Genomic DNA, 18,971 nt, shown 5'->3' on the forward strand with positions numbered 1-18,971 from the left:
GGCGCGGGCGGTGCAGGTGCCGGGCCGGGAGCGAGCGGCGGCGGCGGCGGCGGCGGCACCATGGGCCGGGCCCGGCGCTTCCAGTGGCCGCTGCTGCTGCTGTGGGCGGCCGCGGCGGGGCCAGGTAGGGTCGGGGGCCGGGGTCGGCCGGCCGGGCTGGGGCGGGGGTTGCGCCGTGGTGACAGCCCGGCCGCCTCGGGGCCGCAGAGGCCGAACAATGCGCGCGGGGCCGGGCCGGGCCCCCTCCCCGGGACAAAGCGCAGCGCGGGCTGGGAGCCGGGAGCGACGAGCGGGGGAGGGGGCGCGGGCCCCGGCCGCCGTGCCGCAGCCCCCCCACCCGCGCAGGCCGGATCCCGGCGGGGACAAAGGGCCCGCGACCCCCCACACACACGAGTCTGCCTTCCCCAGGCCCGTCCCGCTGTCCTGTCCAGTCTCTGCGTCCCTCTGTCCGCCCGTCTCTAAATCCCCCCCTTCCCCCCGTCCGGCTCCTCGTCCCCCTACCCTTGTCCTCTATCCCTCAGTCTCGAAGTCCTGTCCCTCCTTCTGTCTGTCTACCTCTCTCCTTGCCTCCGTGTTCTTCATCTATTCTTTGTCCCTTACCTCTGTCCCCTGGTCTCTGTCCCCTTTTCCTCGGTCACTCTGTCCCCTCCATCATCCTCTCTATTCTCTTTCCCCCGGATTTCTGCCCTCCCTCTCTGTCCCTATTCTTGGTCCCTGTCTCTGTCTCGCTGTCACCCTTGTTTTTCTGTCCCTTTTCCTCTGTCCCCTATCTGCCCCATCCCCTTGTCTCTCTGTCCCCTGTCTTTCTGTCACTCGTTTCTCTAGCCCTTTCTGTCACCTGTCTCCTTCCCCCTTCTCTGTCCCACTATCTCTATCCCTGTCTTTCTGCTGTGCCTCCTCTCTCTACCCTTACAGCCTCCATCCCGGGATCTCCCATTCCCATCCTTCCTTCCTCCCTCTCTCTATCCCTCTGTGCCCCTGGAGGGGAATTCAGTCAGGCAGGGCATTCTAAAGAGCCCCGGGGGGAAACATCTGTGCATGTGTGCAGGGAAGTGAGAATGGGGGACCTTGGCATGTAGGCACACACGTGGATTCAGCGAATGTCTCTCCAAACCCTCCTCACCCATTCACACACCCAGGCTTGACACAGAGAAGCCCCTGTCCGGGACATCCAGGGAGCCATCCACATACCCTCATCACACACTGTGAGAAGCTGGAGACCCCCAAGGTCGGGTGACCCTGAAACTGGGGACAAGGTCAGGAAATGTCACCCACACACACTCTCACACTGTGTGAGTCTTGAACCTGCCACGGGTCACCCCTCCCTGGTGGATAAGGCCACTTTTGGAAGGAACAGAGGATTGGAAGGTGGCTGGGCAGAAGCAGGAGGGCTGGGTGTTCTGCAGAGATTGGTGAGAGGAGTTGTGATCAGGTGGCACGGGGCTGGCAGCCTGGGCTTAAATCTTGGCTCTTGCCATTTGCCGTTGCAGCCAATGGTAAACACCTCCCTCTCTCCAGGCTTCTGTTTCTCTTTCTGTAAAGTGAGGATGTTGAACTCAGTGACCTGAAAGGGAACGCCAGCTCAGACTGTGAAGGGGTTTCTGGCAAGTTGAGTGTGGTTACACGTTCCCCACTCCAGGGTTTGAGGCAGAGCCACCTTCACTTCGGCCAGGGTGAGGGGCAAAGCTGTCCTCTCACTGTCTGCCTTTCTTTCTTCTCTAGTCTTCTGTGACTGCTTTAGAACTTGCATCATTACCTCCTATCTTTGCAACAGACACACCACAATTTCCCAGATGAGAACTTTGGTACCCCAGTGACATTTCCATCAATTTTAATTTATCTTTATTTTTTAGGCTAGACACCAGGCTCATAGAATCCTGGAACTAATGAATCCAGTAAACAAAGAACCTGAGGGTACTCTAGAATACTGACATCTATAGGAGTCTAGAATCCAGAAGGCTTTAGCATTTTGACAACTTTAAAGTTCTAGAACCTTGGTGTTAGCATGCTAGCATCTTGACGTCTTGAAAATCATGAAATCTTGGTGTCTTGGAGTTCCTGGATCTTGATATCTATGACATTTAGAATCTTGGCAGCTTAGAATCATCAGACTTTGAATTCTCAGGATCAGAATATAGCTTAAGGTGACCACCCGCTCCGTGCAAAAGCCTTTCTCTGGTGCTTCTGGGAGTTAGGTCTACAGCCCTGTCCCTCGTTTGATTTCCAAGTCACTGCTTTCTGGCACCCTAATCCTCTCTGTAAACTTTCTCTAAAGTAAATGGTATGTGACTTTTACAAGTAGAAACTGAGCTTGGTGTCATGGGAAGAGCTCCCGACTGGGAGCTAAGGAACTTGGGTCCAAGCCTTACCCAGGACCCTTTGGTATAGTTTTGCATCAGTCCTTGTCCCTGTCTTGGCCTTACTTTCCCCTTCTGTAAAGCATGGCGTAGGAGGCTATAGCATGTGGTCTTGGAGGATCCTTCCTGCTTTCCTTTCCATTGGATATTTCTGAGTGGCCTTGGCCACCACATTTTAGTGGGTATCTGTTGTTCCCACATTTCTCTCTTAGTCACTCCTTCCTCTCTCACCTTGCCCAGCCAGCAGAAATCGGGGGAGATGGGGTACATTTGCGCCATTTTAAAAACATGTTCTCTCTCTCCTGGTTCATTAATCTTCTGAGCATACCAGAAGAAGATGATGAGATTTATGCCCAAAGAAGAAGGATCCAGGGTGGGCAGAGGAGAGGAAGGGAGAGGGAGGGATGGGTTCCCTGCCCAGAGATGCACCCAGGCAGAAACGGGAACCCGCAGCCAGAAACTGGGTAGAATAGAAAGGAGCAGAGGAAACAGATATCCAATACAAAGAAAGAATAGAGAGGCGGTTAGGAGTTGAGGGGCCTTGTGGAGGGGACAGTTGTTGATCCCCAAATAATGTTTTCCTCCCAGGGTGACTCACTTTTTCCTGCTAAAATTCTGACCAACCACTCTGAGAACAGGGGGACCCTCCCTCCATTGTGAGTCACCCTGAGGAACAGGTTTTGGAGGTTTCTATCACTGACCCCCCACCCACCCACCCATGAGCCAGGCGCCTGTGTCCCCAGAGCCTGGGGGTGAGGGTCAGCTTCTGCAATGGATTCCAAGACCTTAGACACAGCAGGGCTGGGGCCTAAGGCTGGGTTAATGTCGTGCGAGCCTGGCCTGTCCCCATCTTGGAGAACACAAAGGCAGCTTTCTCTCTCTGGGAGGGGTGGGGGGTGACCTGGAGACAGACCCACCAGCATCCAATGGCCTGTGGCACCAGGACCCAAGCACCCACTGGTTTCCGCCTTTGCAGACCCCAGGCCCACAGGGAGCAGGCACACAGGCTTCTCCGTGGGCACCCAGTGGGGCAAGGGGCAGGCGCTGAGCCTGGGCTCTTCTGGGAAGGGGGTGTGAATAGAGGGCACTGGGGGTGGAGGTTCGGACAGTGGGAGCTCAGTGCAGGCCTGCACCCTTCCCGGAGCAGGAATTCCTCCCGTACCCCACACCCAGGGAGGACCTCTGGAGGACTCCCCACTCCCTGGCTGGGCCTGAGGCCTGGAATCCAGGGAGTCCCGAATATCCCAGGAATGTGGGGGCCACAGCGGGGACATTGTATATGAGGCTGCTGACTCACCCCTACGCCCCCACCTGATGCCAAGGTCCCCAGATGGGAGGGGACACAGGGTTGAGGAAAGGCAGAACTCTGGTTCTAGGGGTTGAGGACCGGGGACTTAGAGTCAAAAGTTTCCAGGAGAGGAGGGGCTGGGGCCCTGGACTCCTGGGTCTGATGGAGGAGGGTCTGGGGGCCTGGACTAATGGGTCTGAAGGAGGAGGGAGCTGGGGTCTTAGACTCCTGGGTCTCAAGGAGGAAGGGGCTGAGGTCTTAGGCTCCTGGGTCTGAGGGACAGGGGCCTGGGGTCTTAGACTCCTAGGTCTAGGAAGGAGGGGGCTGGGGTCTTAGACTCCTAGGTCCAGGGAGGAGGGGGCTGGGGTCTTAGACTCCTGAGTCTGAGGGAGGAGGGGGCTGGGGTCTTAGACTTCTGAGTTTAAGGGAGGAGGGGGCTGGGGTCTTAGACTCCTAGGTCTCAGGGAGGAGGGAGCTGGGGTCTTAGACTCCTGTTTCTCAGGGAGGAGGTGGCTGGAGTCTTAAACTCCTGGGTCTCAGGGAGAAGGGGGCTGGGGTCTTAGACTCCTGCGTTTAAGGGAGGAGAGGGCCGAGGGCTGGAACTCCTGTGTCCGGAAGAAAAAGGGGGCTGGGAGTCCACACTCCAGGTCTTGAGGGAGGAAGGGATGGGGATACAGACTTCTGGGTCCTGAGGGAGGAAGGGGCTGGAGGCGGGGGGTTCCACTCCAGGTTTCTGAGGGAGGAGGGGCTGAGACCCTGATGCCTAGGTCCTGCGAATACAGGCGCCTTCACAAGGCTGAGCTGGGGAAGAATTGACGCTTTGTGCGAGGATGTTCGGACTCCGCCATTGATGGGGGGCTGAGGGGGGTTCGGTCAGGACGCAGGGATGTACCACCTCCCTAGGGGAGGAAGGGGGAAGGAGGCAGGATGCCAGGAGCCCCCTGGGGAGCGGATACAGAGTGGGTGGTGGTGACCTTCCCGGAACTATGACCTTGAGACTCCCTTGGGTATTCGCTGACTCAGGACCCAGGAAGCGCTCCCCCCACCCTGCTTAGTCTCCGTGGAAACATCCACCAGCTGTGTACTCTGGACCCCTGGCTCCTGGGTCCTGAAGGAGGAGGGGGCTGGAGGCCCAGACTCCTGTGTCTAAGCTGGGACAGGGCTGGGGGCTCTGACTCCTAGGTTTGAAGGAAGGGGCTGCTGAAAGCCCAGACTCCTGGGTCCTGATCGAAAAGGGGGCTAGGGGTCTGGATTTCGGGAACCTGAGACAGGAGGTGGTTGGGGGCTGAATTCCTGAGTCTAAGGGGGAAAGAAACCGGGGTTCCAGACTCCTGGAACCTAATGGAGGAGGGGCTGGGAGCCTAGACTCCTGGGTCCTGGGAGAGGAGGTAATTGGGGGCTGGATTCCTGGGTCTTACGCATTACCTGCTCTGCCACTCTTTCCCAAACCCTCCCCTGTCCCTTTTTCCAAGCACCATCCCCGTGACGACTCCTGGCTGTCAACACAGTTTAAAGGGCCAGTGCCTCAGTCCCCAAGCTCAGCCCCTCTCTGACCAGAAAGTCCCGCCCCCACCACCCTCAACCCCCCAAACAAAAGCTGCTGAGACATTAATATTCCAGGCACAGACACTGTTGGTTACTGACTCCTCAGGAGGGGGAGGGAGTAAGACAAAAGCCCCCCACCCTCACCCCATGTGCACCCTCAAGCAGAGAGTAGGGGATAAATTTGGTGGGGGCAGATTGAGAGGAACCTGATGACTCCCAGGAGATGGTGAATTTTGCCACCGACTCGCCTGGGACCTGCTAAGCCTCATTCTCCACATCTGTAAAATGGGGGCTAGCACTGAACCAGCCTTGAGGTCCAGATCTATGGACAGGCTTCGAGATGTTTTTAAAAGCGCCAGAATATGCATGCCAGTTTTCACATCCATGGGCATGTTTCCGGAGGCTGTACTAAAAGAGGCTTGCAGAGAGGGCTCCCTGAGCTTTAAGCACCGGGCTCATCCTTACAAGGCAGGCACTGACATCATTCCCATTTTATAGATGAGGCAACTGAGGCTCAGAAAGGTAAGGTCACTTGCCCCCAGGTCACACAGATGGCGCGTGGTTGATCTGGGATCAACCTAAGTGTTTAAGATGAAAATAATGATGTCACAAAGTTGTTGTCAGGCTGAAATGAGATTCTGTCTGGGCCAGCTGCAGTGGCTCATGCCTATAATCCCAGCACTTTGGGAGGCCAAGGCAGGAGGATTGCTTGAGCCTAGGAGTTCAAGACCAACCTGTGCAAGATATTGAGACCCCCCCCATCTCTAAAGAAAAAAAAAATTTTTTTTTTTAATTAGCTGGGCATGGTTAGCATCTCTGTAGTCTTAGCTGTTTGGTAGCCTGAGGTGGGAGGATCGCTTGAGCCCACGTGTTCAAGGTTACAGGGAGCTATGATTGCACCACTGCACTCTAGCCTGGGTGACAGAGTGAAATCTTATCTCAAAAAAAGAAAGAGAAAGAGAAGAAGGAAGGAAGGAAGGAGAGAGAGAGAAAAGAAAGAAAAGAAAGAAAGAAAAAAGAAAAGAAAGAAAGAAAGAAGAAAGAAAAAGGAAGGGAGGGAGGGAGGGAGGAAGGAAGGAAGGAAGGAAGGAAGGAAGGAAGGAAGGAAGGAAGGACAAACAGATCCCATCTGACACATGTAATTCATGCAGCAAGTTCCCCAGGCACTTATCAGGTGCCAAGCACTCTTCTAGGTACTAGGGGTGCAGCAGTAAACCCAGTGGATTATATCCCTGCCTTCCTAGAGTATATATTCCAGTCATGGACGACAAACAGACAGTAAACAAATAAGCAAATTAATCTGATAATTCCAGTGAAATCTTCGTAGAAGAAATAAAGCAATGGTGAGGAAATAGCAAGTGTTTTGGGCCAGGCGCAGTGGCTCACGCCTGTAATCCCAGCACTTTGGGAAGCCGAGGCAGGAGTATCCCTTGAGCCCGGGAGTTGGAGGCCAGCCTGGGCAACATAGAGAATCTCTGTCTCCATAAAAAAGACACAAAAATTAGCCAAGTGTGGTGGGAGGAGCCTGTAGTCCCAGCTACTTGGGAGGCTGAGGTGGGAGGATGAGGCAGTTCGAGGCTATGGTGAGCCGTGATTGCACCCCACTGCACTCCAGCCTGGGCAACAGGGCAATAACCTGTCTCTCTCTCTCTCTCTTTTTTTTTTTTGAGACAGAGTCTCACTCTGTCACCCAGGTTGAAGTATGGTGGCTTGATCTCGGCTCACTGAAACCTCTGCCTCCCGGGTTCAAGCAGTTCTGCCTCAGCCTCCTGAGTAGCCAGGGCTACAGGTGTGCACCACCATGCCTGGCTAATTTTTGTATTTTTTAGTAGAGGTGGGGTTTTGCCATGTTGGCCAGGCTGGTCTTGAACACCTGATCTCAGGAAATGTGCCCGCCTTGGCCTCCCAAAGTGCTGGGATTACAGGCATGAGCCACTGCACCAGGCTGACTTTGTCTCTTAAAAGAAAAGAAAGTGTTCTAAAGGTGAAGGGGTGAGCAGAGAGGGAAGGCCTCTCTGAGAAGGTACTGATATGATTTGAGACCCAAATGGGAACAGGAGTCAGCCCTGGGAAGATGGGGGTTGGGAGGTAGGGAGAAGAATATTCTAGGCAGAAGGAAGAAAAGGGAAAAGGCCCTGTTGGGGGAACGAGCTCAGCATGTTTGAGGGACAGCAAGGCTAGCGAGCCCAGAGTGAAGTGAAGTCAGAGAGGGGCCAGGCCATAAGCACCTTGAAGTCCCCGGGAAGGGGTCTCTCTTTTATTCTACGTGTTATGGGCAGCCCTTGGAGGGTTTTAAGCAGAGAGATGAATTGATCTGATTTACCTCTTTGAAAATTCCATCCGGCCACTGGGTGGAGAATGGCCTTGGAGGAGGCAGACAGGGATGCAGAGAGACGCACGAGTAACCTCTTGCAGAGTCCAAGTGAGGGATGGATGATGCTGGATGAGAGTGAGGGTAGGAGAGGCAGACAAAGGTGATGAGATCTGGGATATGTCTTGGAGGTAGAATGGACAGATATTGCTGATGGAATGGATATTGGGGATGAGGGAAGGGGAGAGAACTTGAATGATTTCTAGGTGTTTGACCGGAGCAACCAGGTGAATGGTGGTGACATTTATTGAGATTGAGAAAATTTGGGGAGGAAAATATCTGGGGCAAGGATTGGACACGTTAAGCTTGATATTCCAGGAGGTGCTAAATAAACCTCAAATAGTAGCTCAAATACCTAAAGTGCTATAGTTTCAGCTACTCAGGAAGCTGAGGCAGGAGGACTGCTTGAGCATAAGAGTTTGAGTCCAGCCTGGGCAACATAGTGAGACCTCATCTCTAAAATAAATTTTAAAAATAAAAATACCCAAAGTGTTACACTCAAACATCAAAGAAGTCCAGAAGTAGGAGTCCAGGGCTGTTACAGCAGCTCCACATCTTCACCAGAGACTCAGGCACCTTCCAGCTCTTGGTTCCGCCATCCCCACTGCCCTTGTCCTCATGGTTCAATATGGCTGCCTAAATGCCATGCATCACACTGCTAGTTCCGGGCGGCACAAAGGTGACTCGGTAGAAAAAAGGGTTTATCCACCTGTTTCAGGAAGTCCTCCCAAAATTGTCATGCAAAATTTTGGCTTATATCCAACTGGACAAAATTTTATCAGATGGTTTTACCTTGCTGCAAGGAGACTAAGAAATGTCTTTTTCTGCTGGACATAGTGCAACCATAAAATACAACCAGTGTTCTTTTCTTTTACTGAGGAGAAAGGGAAAAATGGATGTCAGAATAGGAAGCCAGAAGTCTCTGTCTCCATCCCCCAGAAATAATCTTTTCTACCCCTCAACTCCCAAATTAGGTTACCTATCCACTTACAGAGAACGTAACACTTCTGATTACAGTGATTGGTTCTAGCTTCCCAAAATCTTAAAGGGCAGGGACCCCATCTAACTCATCTCTGACTACTCAGCCCCTGAAAACCTATGTGATACTCAGGAAATACTCCTGAATGAATGCAACCCTGCACCTGAATATAAAAGACATGGATAGTTATCCAGCACTTAAAGATAAACAGCCAGATTTAATCATGGCATTTTCCTGCTTCAAAACCTTCACTGGCCCTTAGGATGAAAGTCAATCTCCTAGGTTGGCATTTGAGGCCCATCACAAGTGGATCTCACAACCCCCTGCCAATGACGGACACTTAATCCAGACAGCCAGGAGTGGATATACAGATGCAGGATACAGAATCAGAGATTTGGATGCAGATTTTGGCACTGCTGCTCTTGGCTGTGAACTTGGGCAAGTCATTTCATCTCTGTGGACCAATTTTCTCACCTATAAAATGGGAATGGGAGCAGGACGCGGTGGCTCAAGCCTGTAATCCCAGCATTTTGGGAGGCCGAGGAGGGTGGATCATGAGGTCAGGAGTTCCAGACCAGCCTGGCCAAGATGATGAAACCCCATCTCTACTAAAAATACAAAAATTAGCCAGGTGCAGTGGTGGGTACCTGTAATCCCAGCTACTTGGGAGGCTGAGGCAAGAGAATCGCTTGAACCCAAGAGGTGGAGGTTGCAGTGAGCCGAGATTGCACCACTACACTCTAGCCTGGGCGACAGAGCAAGACAACGTCTCAAAAAAAAAAAAAAAAAAAAAAAAATGGGGATGCGGGAAAATGGGGATAGGCTGAGCACAGTGGCTCATGCCTGTAATCCCAGCACTTTAGGAGGCCGAAGCAGGCAGTTCACTTGAGTTTGCGAGTTCGAGACCAGCCTGGGCAACACTGCGAAACTCTGTCTCTAAAAAAATACAAAAATTAGCCAGGTGTGATGGTGTGCACCTGTAGTTCCAGCTACTGGGGAGGCTGAGGTGGGATCACTTGAGCCTGGGAGGCAGACATTGCAGTGAGCTGAGAGCGTGCCACTGCACTATAGCCTGACCTTGTCTCAAATTAAAAATAATAATAATAATTGGCTGGCGCAGTGGCTCGCACCTGTGATCCCAGGACTTTGGGAGGCTGAGGCAGGCAGATCACTTGAGGCCAGGAGTTCGAGACCAGCCTGGCCAATATGGCTAAACTCTGTCTCTACTAAAAACAAAAATTAACCCAGCATGGTGGTGCATGCCTGTAATTCCAGCTACTTGGGAGGCTGAGGCTGAAGAATCGCTTGAACCTGGGAGGTGGAAGTTGCAGTGAGCCGAGATCGCACGACTGCACTCCAACCTGGGAAACAGAGCAATATTAATAATAATAATAATAATAATAATGCCTACCTTACACAGGGATTGTGAAGATTAAATGTAAGTTATATGGGTAATGCCCTTAGCACAGGGACTAACATTGCAAGTACCTAATAATTGTTAGCTGTGGGGGTTACTGTTATTTTGAAGACAACAGATGATGATAGTGATGCTGATGATTAGTCTTGGCTTTCAGTTTTCCTAAATTCTTTCCTCTGATGGTGCTAGAAACACCCCCTTTCTAATTCCCCACCTTGTTTTTCTGATGGATTAATCAGGGTAGGTTAAACGCTGTAACAGACACCCCTGAAATCTCAATGACTTAACAAAAAGGTATATTTCTTGCTCATATCACAGTCCTATAAAGGCGGGTCATGGGGGACAGTCAGTCAGAGACCCAGGTTCCTTCCGACTTGTGATCCTGCCCTCCTCTAGGCCCCCTGAAGTCCTCTCTGTTCAGTCAGTGTGAAGGATTATGAGGGAGATGGGTCAGGCTGCAAGAGGTGTTTCTCTTCCACCTACATCCCATTGGCCAGAATTGGTCACATGGCCCCACCTAACTATAAAGGATGCTGGGAAGTATAGCCTAATTCCGTATTGCATCAGTTAACTTTAGCAGAGAACAGATCACCCACAACTTAGGAGTTTAAAACAACCACCACCTTATTTGTTCATGATTCTGGGGTTCAGCAGTTTGGGCTGTATCAGATGGGCAGATCTTTTATTGGTCTCAACTGGGGTCACTTGTATGGCTGCTGTCATCTGGTGGGGCAGCTGGGGCTGGATGATCCAGGATGGCCTCACTCACACAGCTGGCGGTTGGTGCTGGCTGCTGGCTGGGCTTCTCTTTCACTGTGATCATTCATCTGCAAAGACACTAGTCTGGGTATTTTCATGTAACAGTCTTAGGGCAGGAGTGGAAGTTACAAGGCCTCTTCAGGCCTAAGCTCAATATCACTTCTAGCAAATTTTATTGGTCAAAGCAACTCGCAAGTTTTACCCAGACTAGTAGGGGGACAGAGTGCTTTCTCAATGGGAGGAATGGCAAAATCAATTTGCAAAGGGCACGTCCAGGAACAGGAGAATATTACAGCCATCTTTGCAAATGGGCTACAATATGTGCCCAGGTGTGAAAGATGAGGCTTGGTGAACACACAGCAGTCTCCCACACCTTGTGAACTCCTGCTTACTCTTTTTTTTTTTTTTGAGACAGAGTCTCGCTCTGTTGCCCAGACTGGAGTGCAGTGGTGCAGTGGCTCAATCTCGGCTCACTGCAACTTCCGCCTCCCAGGTTCAAGCGATTCCCCTGCCTCAGCCTCCTGAGTAGCTGGGACTACAGGTGCATGCCACCACAACCAGCTACTTTTTTGTTTGTTTGTTTGTTTGTATTTTTAGTAGAGACGGGGTTTCACCATGTTGGCCAGGATGGTCTCTATCTCTCTCTCTCTCTCTCTTTTTTTTTTTTTAGTAACAGGCTTAATTCACTTTATTTTTCTTGTATAAAAACCCTATGTTGTAGCCACAGCTGGAGCCTGGGTCCGCTGCACGGAGACTCTGGTGTGGGTCTTGACAAGGTGGTCAGTGAATTCCTGATAGGGAGACTTGGTAAACACAAGTCTCCTTCCAGAGGTCAGGGGTCAGGTAGCTGTAGGTCTTAGAGATGGCATCAAAGGTGGCCTTGGCGAAGTTGCCCAGGGTGGCAGTGCAGCCCCGGGCTGTGGTGTAGCAGTCATCAATACCAGCCATCATGAGCAGCTTCTTGGGCACAGGTGCTGAGACGATGCCAGTGCCCCTGGGTGCAGGGATGAGGCGCACCAGCACAGAACCGCAGCCGCCTGTCACCTTGCAAGGGACGGTGTGGGGCTTGCCGATCTTGTTCCCCCAGTAGCCTCTGTGCACCGGGACAATGGAGAGTTTGGCCAGGATGATGGCCCCACGGATGGCAGTGGCCACCTCCTTGGAGCACTTAACACCCAGGCCGACATGGCCATTGTAGTCTCCCATAGCAACAAACACCTTGAACCTGGTGTGCTGGCCACACCAGGCCGTCTGCTTCTGCACCGGCATAATCTTCAAAACCTCGTCTTTGAGAGAGGCCCCCAAGAAAAAGTCAATGATCTCAGATTCCTTAATGGGCAAAGAGAAGAGGTAGATCTCCTCCAGGGACTTGATCTTCATGTCCTTGACCAAGCGGCCCAGCTTGGTGACGGGCATCCACTCCTTATCCTCGGCCTTGCCTCCGCAAGCTCCGCGGCCTCGGCCTTGCCTCCGCAAGCTCCGCGGCCTCGGCCCCAGCCCCATCCACGGCCGAAACCCCGGCCCTGGATGCCACTGCCGAAACCTCCGAGGAAGCCACCGCAGTTCCCCATCCCAGGGCCACCAGGGCCTCCAGGCCCCCCTGCTGCACCGGCGTCATCCGCCATTTGGTGTTCTCTCGGAAAAGAAGGGTCTCTATCTCTTGACCTTGTGATCTGCCCGCCTCGGCCTCCCAAAGTGCTGGGATTACAGGCATGAGCCACCGCGCCTGGCCTCCTGCTTACTCTTTAAGATCCAGATCCAATGGAACTTTCTTGCAGAGCCCTCTCTGGCTACCCATCTCTCTAGGCAATTCTATAATAGTCTCCCCTTGCTCTGGGCTCCTAATGTGCCCTGTGCTGCCCTCATTAGAGCATATTTTACTAAATCTTGACCGCAGCTCTTTTAGAGTAGGGAGCAGATTTCCTCCCTGTCCTGGACTCTAGCCTGCAGGAAATGTTCAGTACAATGAAATGAATGAGGGGAAAGAGAGGGATTGGAGGTTTGGATGGGGAAGAGGGAGAAAGAAAAAATTGAAATGCAGCTTTCAGTGAGTCTTCTATCCTGTCTTTTTGTCTAATCATCCAGGGGCAGGACAGGAAGTACAGACAGAGAACGTGACAGTGGCTGAGGGTGGGGTGGCTGAGATCACCTGCCGTCTGCACCAGTATGATGGGTCCATAGTTGTCATCCAGAACCCAGCCCGGCAGACGCTCTTCTTCAATGGCACCCGTGGTGAGTGCTGGGGACCAGACTCCTGAGTCTTAAAGGAAGAGAGGACTGGGGCCCAGACTCCCATGTCCTGAAAGAGGACACGCCCGAGAGTTTGGTCTCCTGGGTCTCGGAGAAGAAAGGGCTGGGGGCCTGGACTGCTGGTCCTGCAGGCAGGAGGACTTGACTAATGCTGGGTTCTCAAGGGAGTAAATAGTTGGACACCTCAGACTCATAGGTATGGCTGGAGAAATGAGGCAGAGGGCTGGACTCTAAGCTCTTGTTGGATGGGTGGGACTTGTCAGGCCAGGACTCCCGAAATTCACACCTTCCCCCTCACTCTCTCTAGCCTTGAAGGATGAGCGTTTCCAGCTTGAGGAGTTCTCCCCACGCCGGGTGCGGATCCGGCTCTCAGATGCCCGCCTGGAGGATGAGGGGGGCTATTTCTGCCAGCTCTACACAGAAGACACCCACCACCAGATTGCCACGCTCACGGTACTAGGTAACGCCCTCCCCCTTGTCGGGCACATCCTCTCCTCCTTTCTTCTCTGCTTCTCTCTTCTCCTGAGACTTTCAGACCGTGACTATTTTTAACATCCTGGATGGGCATCTGGCTCCTGACCTCTCCCCTTTGACCCCTGCCACCTGGGACCCTGGTTCCCTCTGGTCACTGAGAATCGGCAGCTTGATTGCTTTGAACCCACGTTGGTGCCTTTTTTAACCCCTTACTTCCCTTCTTCCTGCGGCAGTGGCCCCAGAGAATCCCGTGGTGGAGGTCCGGGAGCAGGCGGTAGAGGGCGGCGAGGTGGAGCTCAGCTGCCTGGTTCCGCGGTCCCGTCCGGCTGCCACCTTGCGCTGGTACCGCGACCGCAAGGAGCTGAAAGGTACCCTGGGCCAAGTGCTGATGAGGGGTGGGGAGGAGGTGGGATTCAGGAGAGGTTATATGCGGTTATATGTGGAGAGGAGCCACAGGTTTTCACAGACACTGGACATTCAGTATGTAGCGGTCGATGTCAAGCGCGGTGGCTCACGCCTGTAGTCCTAGCACTTTGGGAGGCTGAGATGGGAGGATTGCTTGAGGTCAGGAGTTCAACCTGGCCAGCATTGTGAGACCCCGTCTCTAAGTATATATATAGATTTATGTTTATATATATAGCAATTAAATGGATTGATAGACGAGAAAGCATGAGCGTGAAAGAGGGAAGAGCTTTGGGAGGAGGCACGTGGCCTTGGTTAGGGGAGGGGTGTACCTTGGAGGACAAGAGGCGGGGCCTGTGGGTAAGGGGTGGAGCTTGGCAAATAGCCTGCTTTGGGGTTGCCTTGGGTGGGTGGATGAAGCCAGAATCGCAGCCTGACAGTGTCTGCCGGGGTGTGGCAGGAGTGAGCAGCAGCCAGGAAAATGGCAAGGTCTGGAGCGTGGCAAGCACAGTGCGGTTTCGTGTGGACCGTAAGGACGACGGTGGTATCATCATCTGCGAGGCGCAGAACCAGGCGCTGCCCTCCGGACACAGCAAGCAGACGCAGTACGTGCTGGATGTGCAGTGTAAGTGCCCCGCGGGCCGGGACCCAAGGGATTCCAACGCCAGCCACCCGCAACCCGGGAGGGTCCCCCTTGTCCCGCGTGATGGCTTGGAAACTATTCTCCCTTCTTACTTTTGCCTTGCAGACTCCCCCACGGCCCGGATTCATGCCTCCCAAGCTGTGGTGAGGGAGGGAGACACGCTGGTGTTGACGTGTGCTGTCACGGGAAACCCCAGGTGAGCGCTGGGGACCTGGAAGAACAGGGACCAGGGACTTGAACTCCTGGGTCCTAAGGAGGAGAGAGCTGGGGACCTGGATCCTGAGGGAGGAGGAATCTGGAGGCTCGGACTCCCCAGTACTGAAGCTGTGCAACCTCGGACTGCTGGTTGCTGAGGATGGAATGGCATGGGAGGGCTAATTATTATTATTATTATTATTATTAATTGTAGTGACGGGGTCTCCCTATGTTGCCCAGACTGGTCTGGAACTGCTGGCCCTAAGCAATCCTCCCATCTCAGCCTTCTAAAGTGCTGGGATTACAGGCATGAGCCACCATGATCAGCCTGGGCTAGAATTCCTGAGACCTCGGTAATGGGTGGAAGTAGGCCCAGGACTGTTGGTTTTCCGTAAAGAGATAGCAGGAAGCCTCTTATTTGGAGGTCCCTGCGGGATGAGAGTTGCATGTCTATATTCTTGACAAGTCAGAATTGGGTGCTGGCACCTGGGTTCCTAACTTTCACTATACTTTATCCCCACCCAGGCCAAACCAGATCCGCTGGAACCGCGGGAATGAGTCTTTGCCGGAGAGGGCGGAGGCCGTGGGAGAGACGCTCACGCTTCCCGGCCTGGTATCCGCGGATAACGGCACCTACACTTGCGAGGCGTCCAATAAGCACGGCCATGCGAGGGCGCTCTACGTACTTGTGGTCTACGGTGAGGGCAGAGCTGCGGGCAGGGCTCAGGGCGGGGGCGGGGCGCCAGGTGGCGGGGGCTGGGCTTGGGCAAAGAGGCCACGTAACTCAGGGGTTCGGCAGCCAACAGAGTTCCTGTCGTTTTGGGACCAGACTGGCCCGCGGGGCTCAAATTCGGGTTGGCCGCATTCTATTGCAGATAACCGAACCTGTCTGCGCCTCAGTTAACCCATCAGGAAAGTGGAAATAAACAATAGCACCTATATAACAAGGTTGTTGTGAAGATTATGTGAGCTAAATATGTAAAGTGGTTGGAATGGGCTCTAGCACACAGCTGTTCTGTGTTTAGCTCTATGACGGTGGGGCAGAAAATTTGGAAGTAGTTGGAAACCCAGCACTTTAAATACTTGGAGCGTTTTAGACAAGGTGGGAAGGGACTTGGACCTGTTTCTTGGACTCTGTTTCTTAGTGGAGGAAGAAACTTGAGTCAAAGGAAAAGGGATGGCCGGGTGCGGTCGCTCACGCCTCTAATCCCAGTACTTTGGGAGGCCTAGGCCGGAGGATCGCTTGAGCCCAGGAGTTTAAGACCAGTCTGGGCCACATAGCGAGACCCCCGTCTCTGCAAAAGAAAACAAGAAAAAGAAAAGGAAAATGCAACATGACTCAGGGGAGGGGTCGGGCAGTGTACAAACCAACAAGCATCTGTAAAGAGAAGAGACTACAAGGTGGCAGTAATTTTTGAGGGGTGTGGCACATAAAAGGGCGCGGTTAGACGTGTGCAGAATGGCTTAAAAGTTTGGCAGCGATGGGGCCAGACTGGGACCGTCCTCTGATTACCTTGCCCTGTGCCCTGTCCCTCTGGCAGACCCAGGTGCGGTGGTAGAGGCTCAGACGTCGGTTCCCTATGCCATTGTGGGCGGCATCCTGGCGCTGCTGGTGTTTCTGATCATATGTGTTCTAGTGGGCATGGTCTGGTGCTCGGTACGGCAGAAGGGTGAGTGGGGCGGGGCCTGGACTCTGCGGTTGGTTGGTTGTGGGGCTCGGAAAGAGGCGGGGCCTAGAGCCAGGGTAACGAGAGGGCGGAGCCTAGGCGCTGGATTCCAAATCCCCCTGCACCTGGGGCCAAGATGAAAAAGGGAGAGGGGCTTTCGGCACAATACTCGAAAAGGGGTAGAATTTAGAAGCTGAATTAAAAGCATAGATTTGTGGGTGGGCGCGGTGGCTCACGCTTGTAATCCCAGCACTTTGGGAGGCCAAGGTGGGTAAAGCACTTGAGAGACCAGGAGTTCGAGACCAGCCTGGGCACCATGGCGAAGCCCCTTTTCTACTAAAAATACAAAAAAGTAGGGGGGAAAAAAAAGAGCATGGATTTGAATAAAGCAATTTATTTTCCTAATTGCTGAATTCGCTGGGAGCAGAGCAAGGCAATACCTCCAACAGAAGGGATAAGGGTGGCACTTTTGGTGAGATTTTGGAGTCTTCCTAATTCTGCTGTTACCTCTTTCTCTGCCTCTCCCTGTGTGTTCGGTTCGGTTTCTCCCTCTTCCTTCGTCTGGCATCTGCCTTGTCTGTCTCCCTCTTCCCCTATATTTCTGTCCAACTCCTGGGTCCACAAATATGTCCTCCCTGCCCTGGGGGTCTGTCACCCCCTCAGGTTCCTATCTGACCCACGAAGCCAGTGGCTTGGATGAACAGGGAGAAGCAAGAGAAGCCTTCCTCAACGGCAGCGACGGACACAAGAGGAAAGAGGAATTCTTCATCTGACCCTATCCCCACCCCAGGCCTAGGCCTGGGCTGGGGTCCCCCCCACTGCCAGCTGCAAGGAACCAGCAAAGACATTTACCAGAGTCTGGGATGGTGGGCTTCTCCCCCCACCACTAACACCTCAGACGCTTGGGCAGGGATGGGGGTGTTGGATGCCTGGTCTCTGCAAGGGCCAGAAGTGAGGGCCCAGAGGTCTGGGTCCCCCAGAGGGCAGGGGCCAAAGGTCCAGATCCCCCAAGTCCAGGGAGGGCAGTAGGGATTGGGTTGGGGGAAGATAACTGGGGGAAGGCCAGGGCCCCTAGGCTACAAAACCAGGTCTTGTGGGGAGGGGGTCAGTTTCTGGGAAGGGTGGGGTGGGCAGGGAAGGGGAACACAGATTTCTCTGGGGGTCCTAGACCCCATGCCAGCCATTGTAAGAGTTCCACAGAGCTCTGGGCACCTCTTTGCAAAGCCATGTTTGCACGGTGGGGGGATGGGTGGGGGGAGGGCGTGGAAATAGGGATTCTGTGTCTTTGTGTCATAACTTTGATGGGGGCAGTGAGGGAGACAGCCCCAACCCTTTTCTCCAATCCCCCTTCCCCAGGTTCCTGGGCTCCCTTTCTCTCTACCTTCTCCCCCAACGTCTGTCCCATCCATATTTGTCTCTCTGTCCACCCACTCCTGGGGGGGCCTTCCCCATCTCTCCTCCAGGCCCCCCGGGGAGGGGGAAAGGAGTTTGGGGAGGATTCGTGGTCTTTATGGTTTTATATATAATATATTAAAAAATCAAAAGTCTGTATGAAAAATATCAGATTGCACCCCCCTCTCCCCATTCCTGGCTTTTGCCCCCTTTTTCTTGTTAAAAAAACAAAAAACAAAAAAACAAAAAACCACACACACATTTTGTACGGGGCGGGGAGGGGAATGGGGAGGGGGTTTGGCAATCTCACTAACCACCATTAAACTGAGGAGAGAACAAGTGTTTGGGGTGGCCGTGTGTCTGTCCTGCTGTCAAGGGTTGTACCATTGGGAGGAGAACTAAGGGAGAGGGGAGGGGGGAGTGTGATGGTTGCTGGTGGACAGTATAGGCCAGGAGAAGGTCCTGACCTCATTGAGGGTATCTCGACCTCCCAAGAAACCTGGGTTTGGCCACTTCTTCAGCCAAATAGTCATGGAGTCTTGTCTTTTTGATAACGACTGAGCTACCCCATTCCATGGCCTGGACCCTTACCCTGGCTTCCCCATACCCCAGACATTAGTCTCCAAGGGAACTCTGAATTAAAGTTAAGCTCTCAAAACCTTTGCCTAGCTCCCTATCACCTCTAGACCAAGTCAAAGCTCTTTAGTCTGGCATCCCAGGCCTCTCATTCATTCATGTACCTTTTAGATGTATTATTCTAACTTTAAAAAATAACCTTTTACGACGTGCCAGGTGCTGCTCAAAGTTCTAGAGTCCATGGTGAATAAAACAGGCAAATGTTAGGTGTTAAAGACAGCTCTGCACTAATCTGAAATCTGATCCTGCTCTAAGCACTGAGAACCCAAAGTGGAAAAGGGCGACTCCATTCTTACCCTCATGAAGCTTTCATGAGGAAAACACTTAAAACAAGGAAGCAAAGAAAGTTCAGATTTTGATAGGAACTATTAATATACATGCAGAGTATGGTAATGTGGTATGCCATTGTCATTATGGAAAACTTCAAACCCACAGGAGTAGATGGGGCAATAAAGTCCCATGTACTTTTTTTTGTGTGTGTGAGATGAAGTCTCACTCTGTCGCCCAGGCTGGAGTGCAGTGGCGAGATCTCGGTTCACTGCAAGCTCTGCCTCCCGTGTTCACGCCATTCTCCTGCCTCAGCTTCCCAAATAGCT

The 18,971-nt window shown here is 53.0% G+C and overlaps 1 protein-coding gene and 1 pseudogene across 2 annotated transcripts; one reads left to right on the forward strand and one right to left on the reverse strand.

Annotated features, from left to right (window-relative positions):
• CADM4 (cell adhesion molecule 4) lies at window positions 1-18,030 on the forward strand. 2 transcript variants are annotated; one of them, XM_007997043.3, is made up of 9 exons: window positions 1-124; window positions 12,802-12,948; window positions 13,274-13,426; window positions 13,674-13,808; window positions 14,303-14,467; window positions 14,591-14,681; window positions 15,206-15,378; window positions 16,222-16,350; window positions 17,011-18,030. In XM_007997043.3, the coding sequence occupies exons 1-9, from the start codon at window positions 61-63 to the stop codon at window positions 17,118-17,120; spliced, it is 1,167 nt and encodes a 388-aa protein (XP_007995234.1). In that variant the 5' UTR covers window positions 1-60; the 3' UTR covers window positions 17,121-18,030. The 2 variants fall into 2 exon arrangements, with proteins under 2 accessions (XP_007995234.1, XP_072872446.1); XM_073016345.1 differs by lacking the exons at window positions 16,222-16,350; window positions 17,011-18,030 and adding an exon at window positions 15,556-15,635 and having other exon boundaries at window positions 14-124.
• Window positions 10,284-12,766, reverse strand: LOC103243159 (small ribosomal subunit protein uS5 pseudogene; annotated as a pseudogene).
• Window positions 18,031-18,971: the final 941 nt, after the last annotated feature.

Source organism: Chlorocebus sabaeus, chromosome 6 (assembly GCF_047675955.1).
Source record: "Chlorocebus sabaeus isolate Y175 chromosome 6, mChlSab1.0.hap1, whole genome shotgun sequence".
In the NCBI taxonomy this organism is placed as follows: Eukaryota; Metazoa; Chordata; class Mammalia; order Primates; family Cercopithecidae; genus Chlorocebus; species Chlorocebus sabaeus.

Excerpts from the sequence above, each read along its gene's own strand:
- CADM4 (XM_007997043.3), top strand. The coding sequence starts at position 61 with ATGGGCCGGGCCCGGCGCTTCCAGTGGCCGCTGCTGCTGCTGTGGGCG. Across the intron at positions 14,468-14,590 it reads GTACGTGCTGGATGTGCAGT|ACTCCCCCACGGCCCGGATT; the intron begins GTAAGTGCCCCG and ends TTTGCCTTGCAG. Across the intron at positions 14,682-15,205 it reads GCTGTCACGGGAAACCCCAG|GCCAAACCAGATCCGCTGGA; the intron begins GTGAGCGCTGGG and ends ATCCCCACCCAG.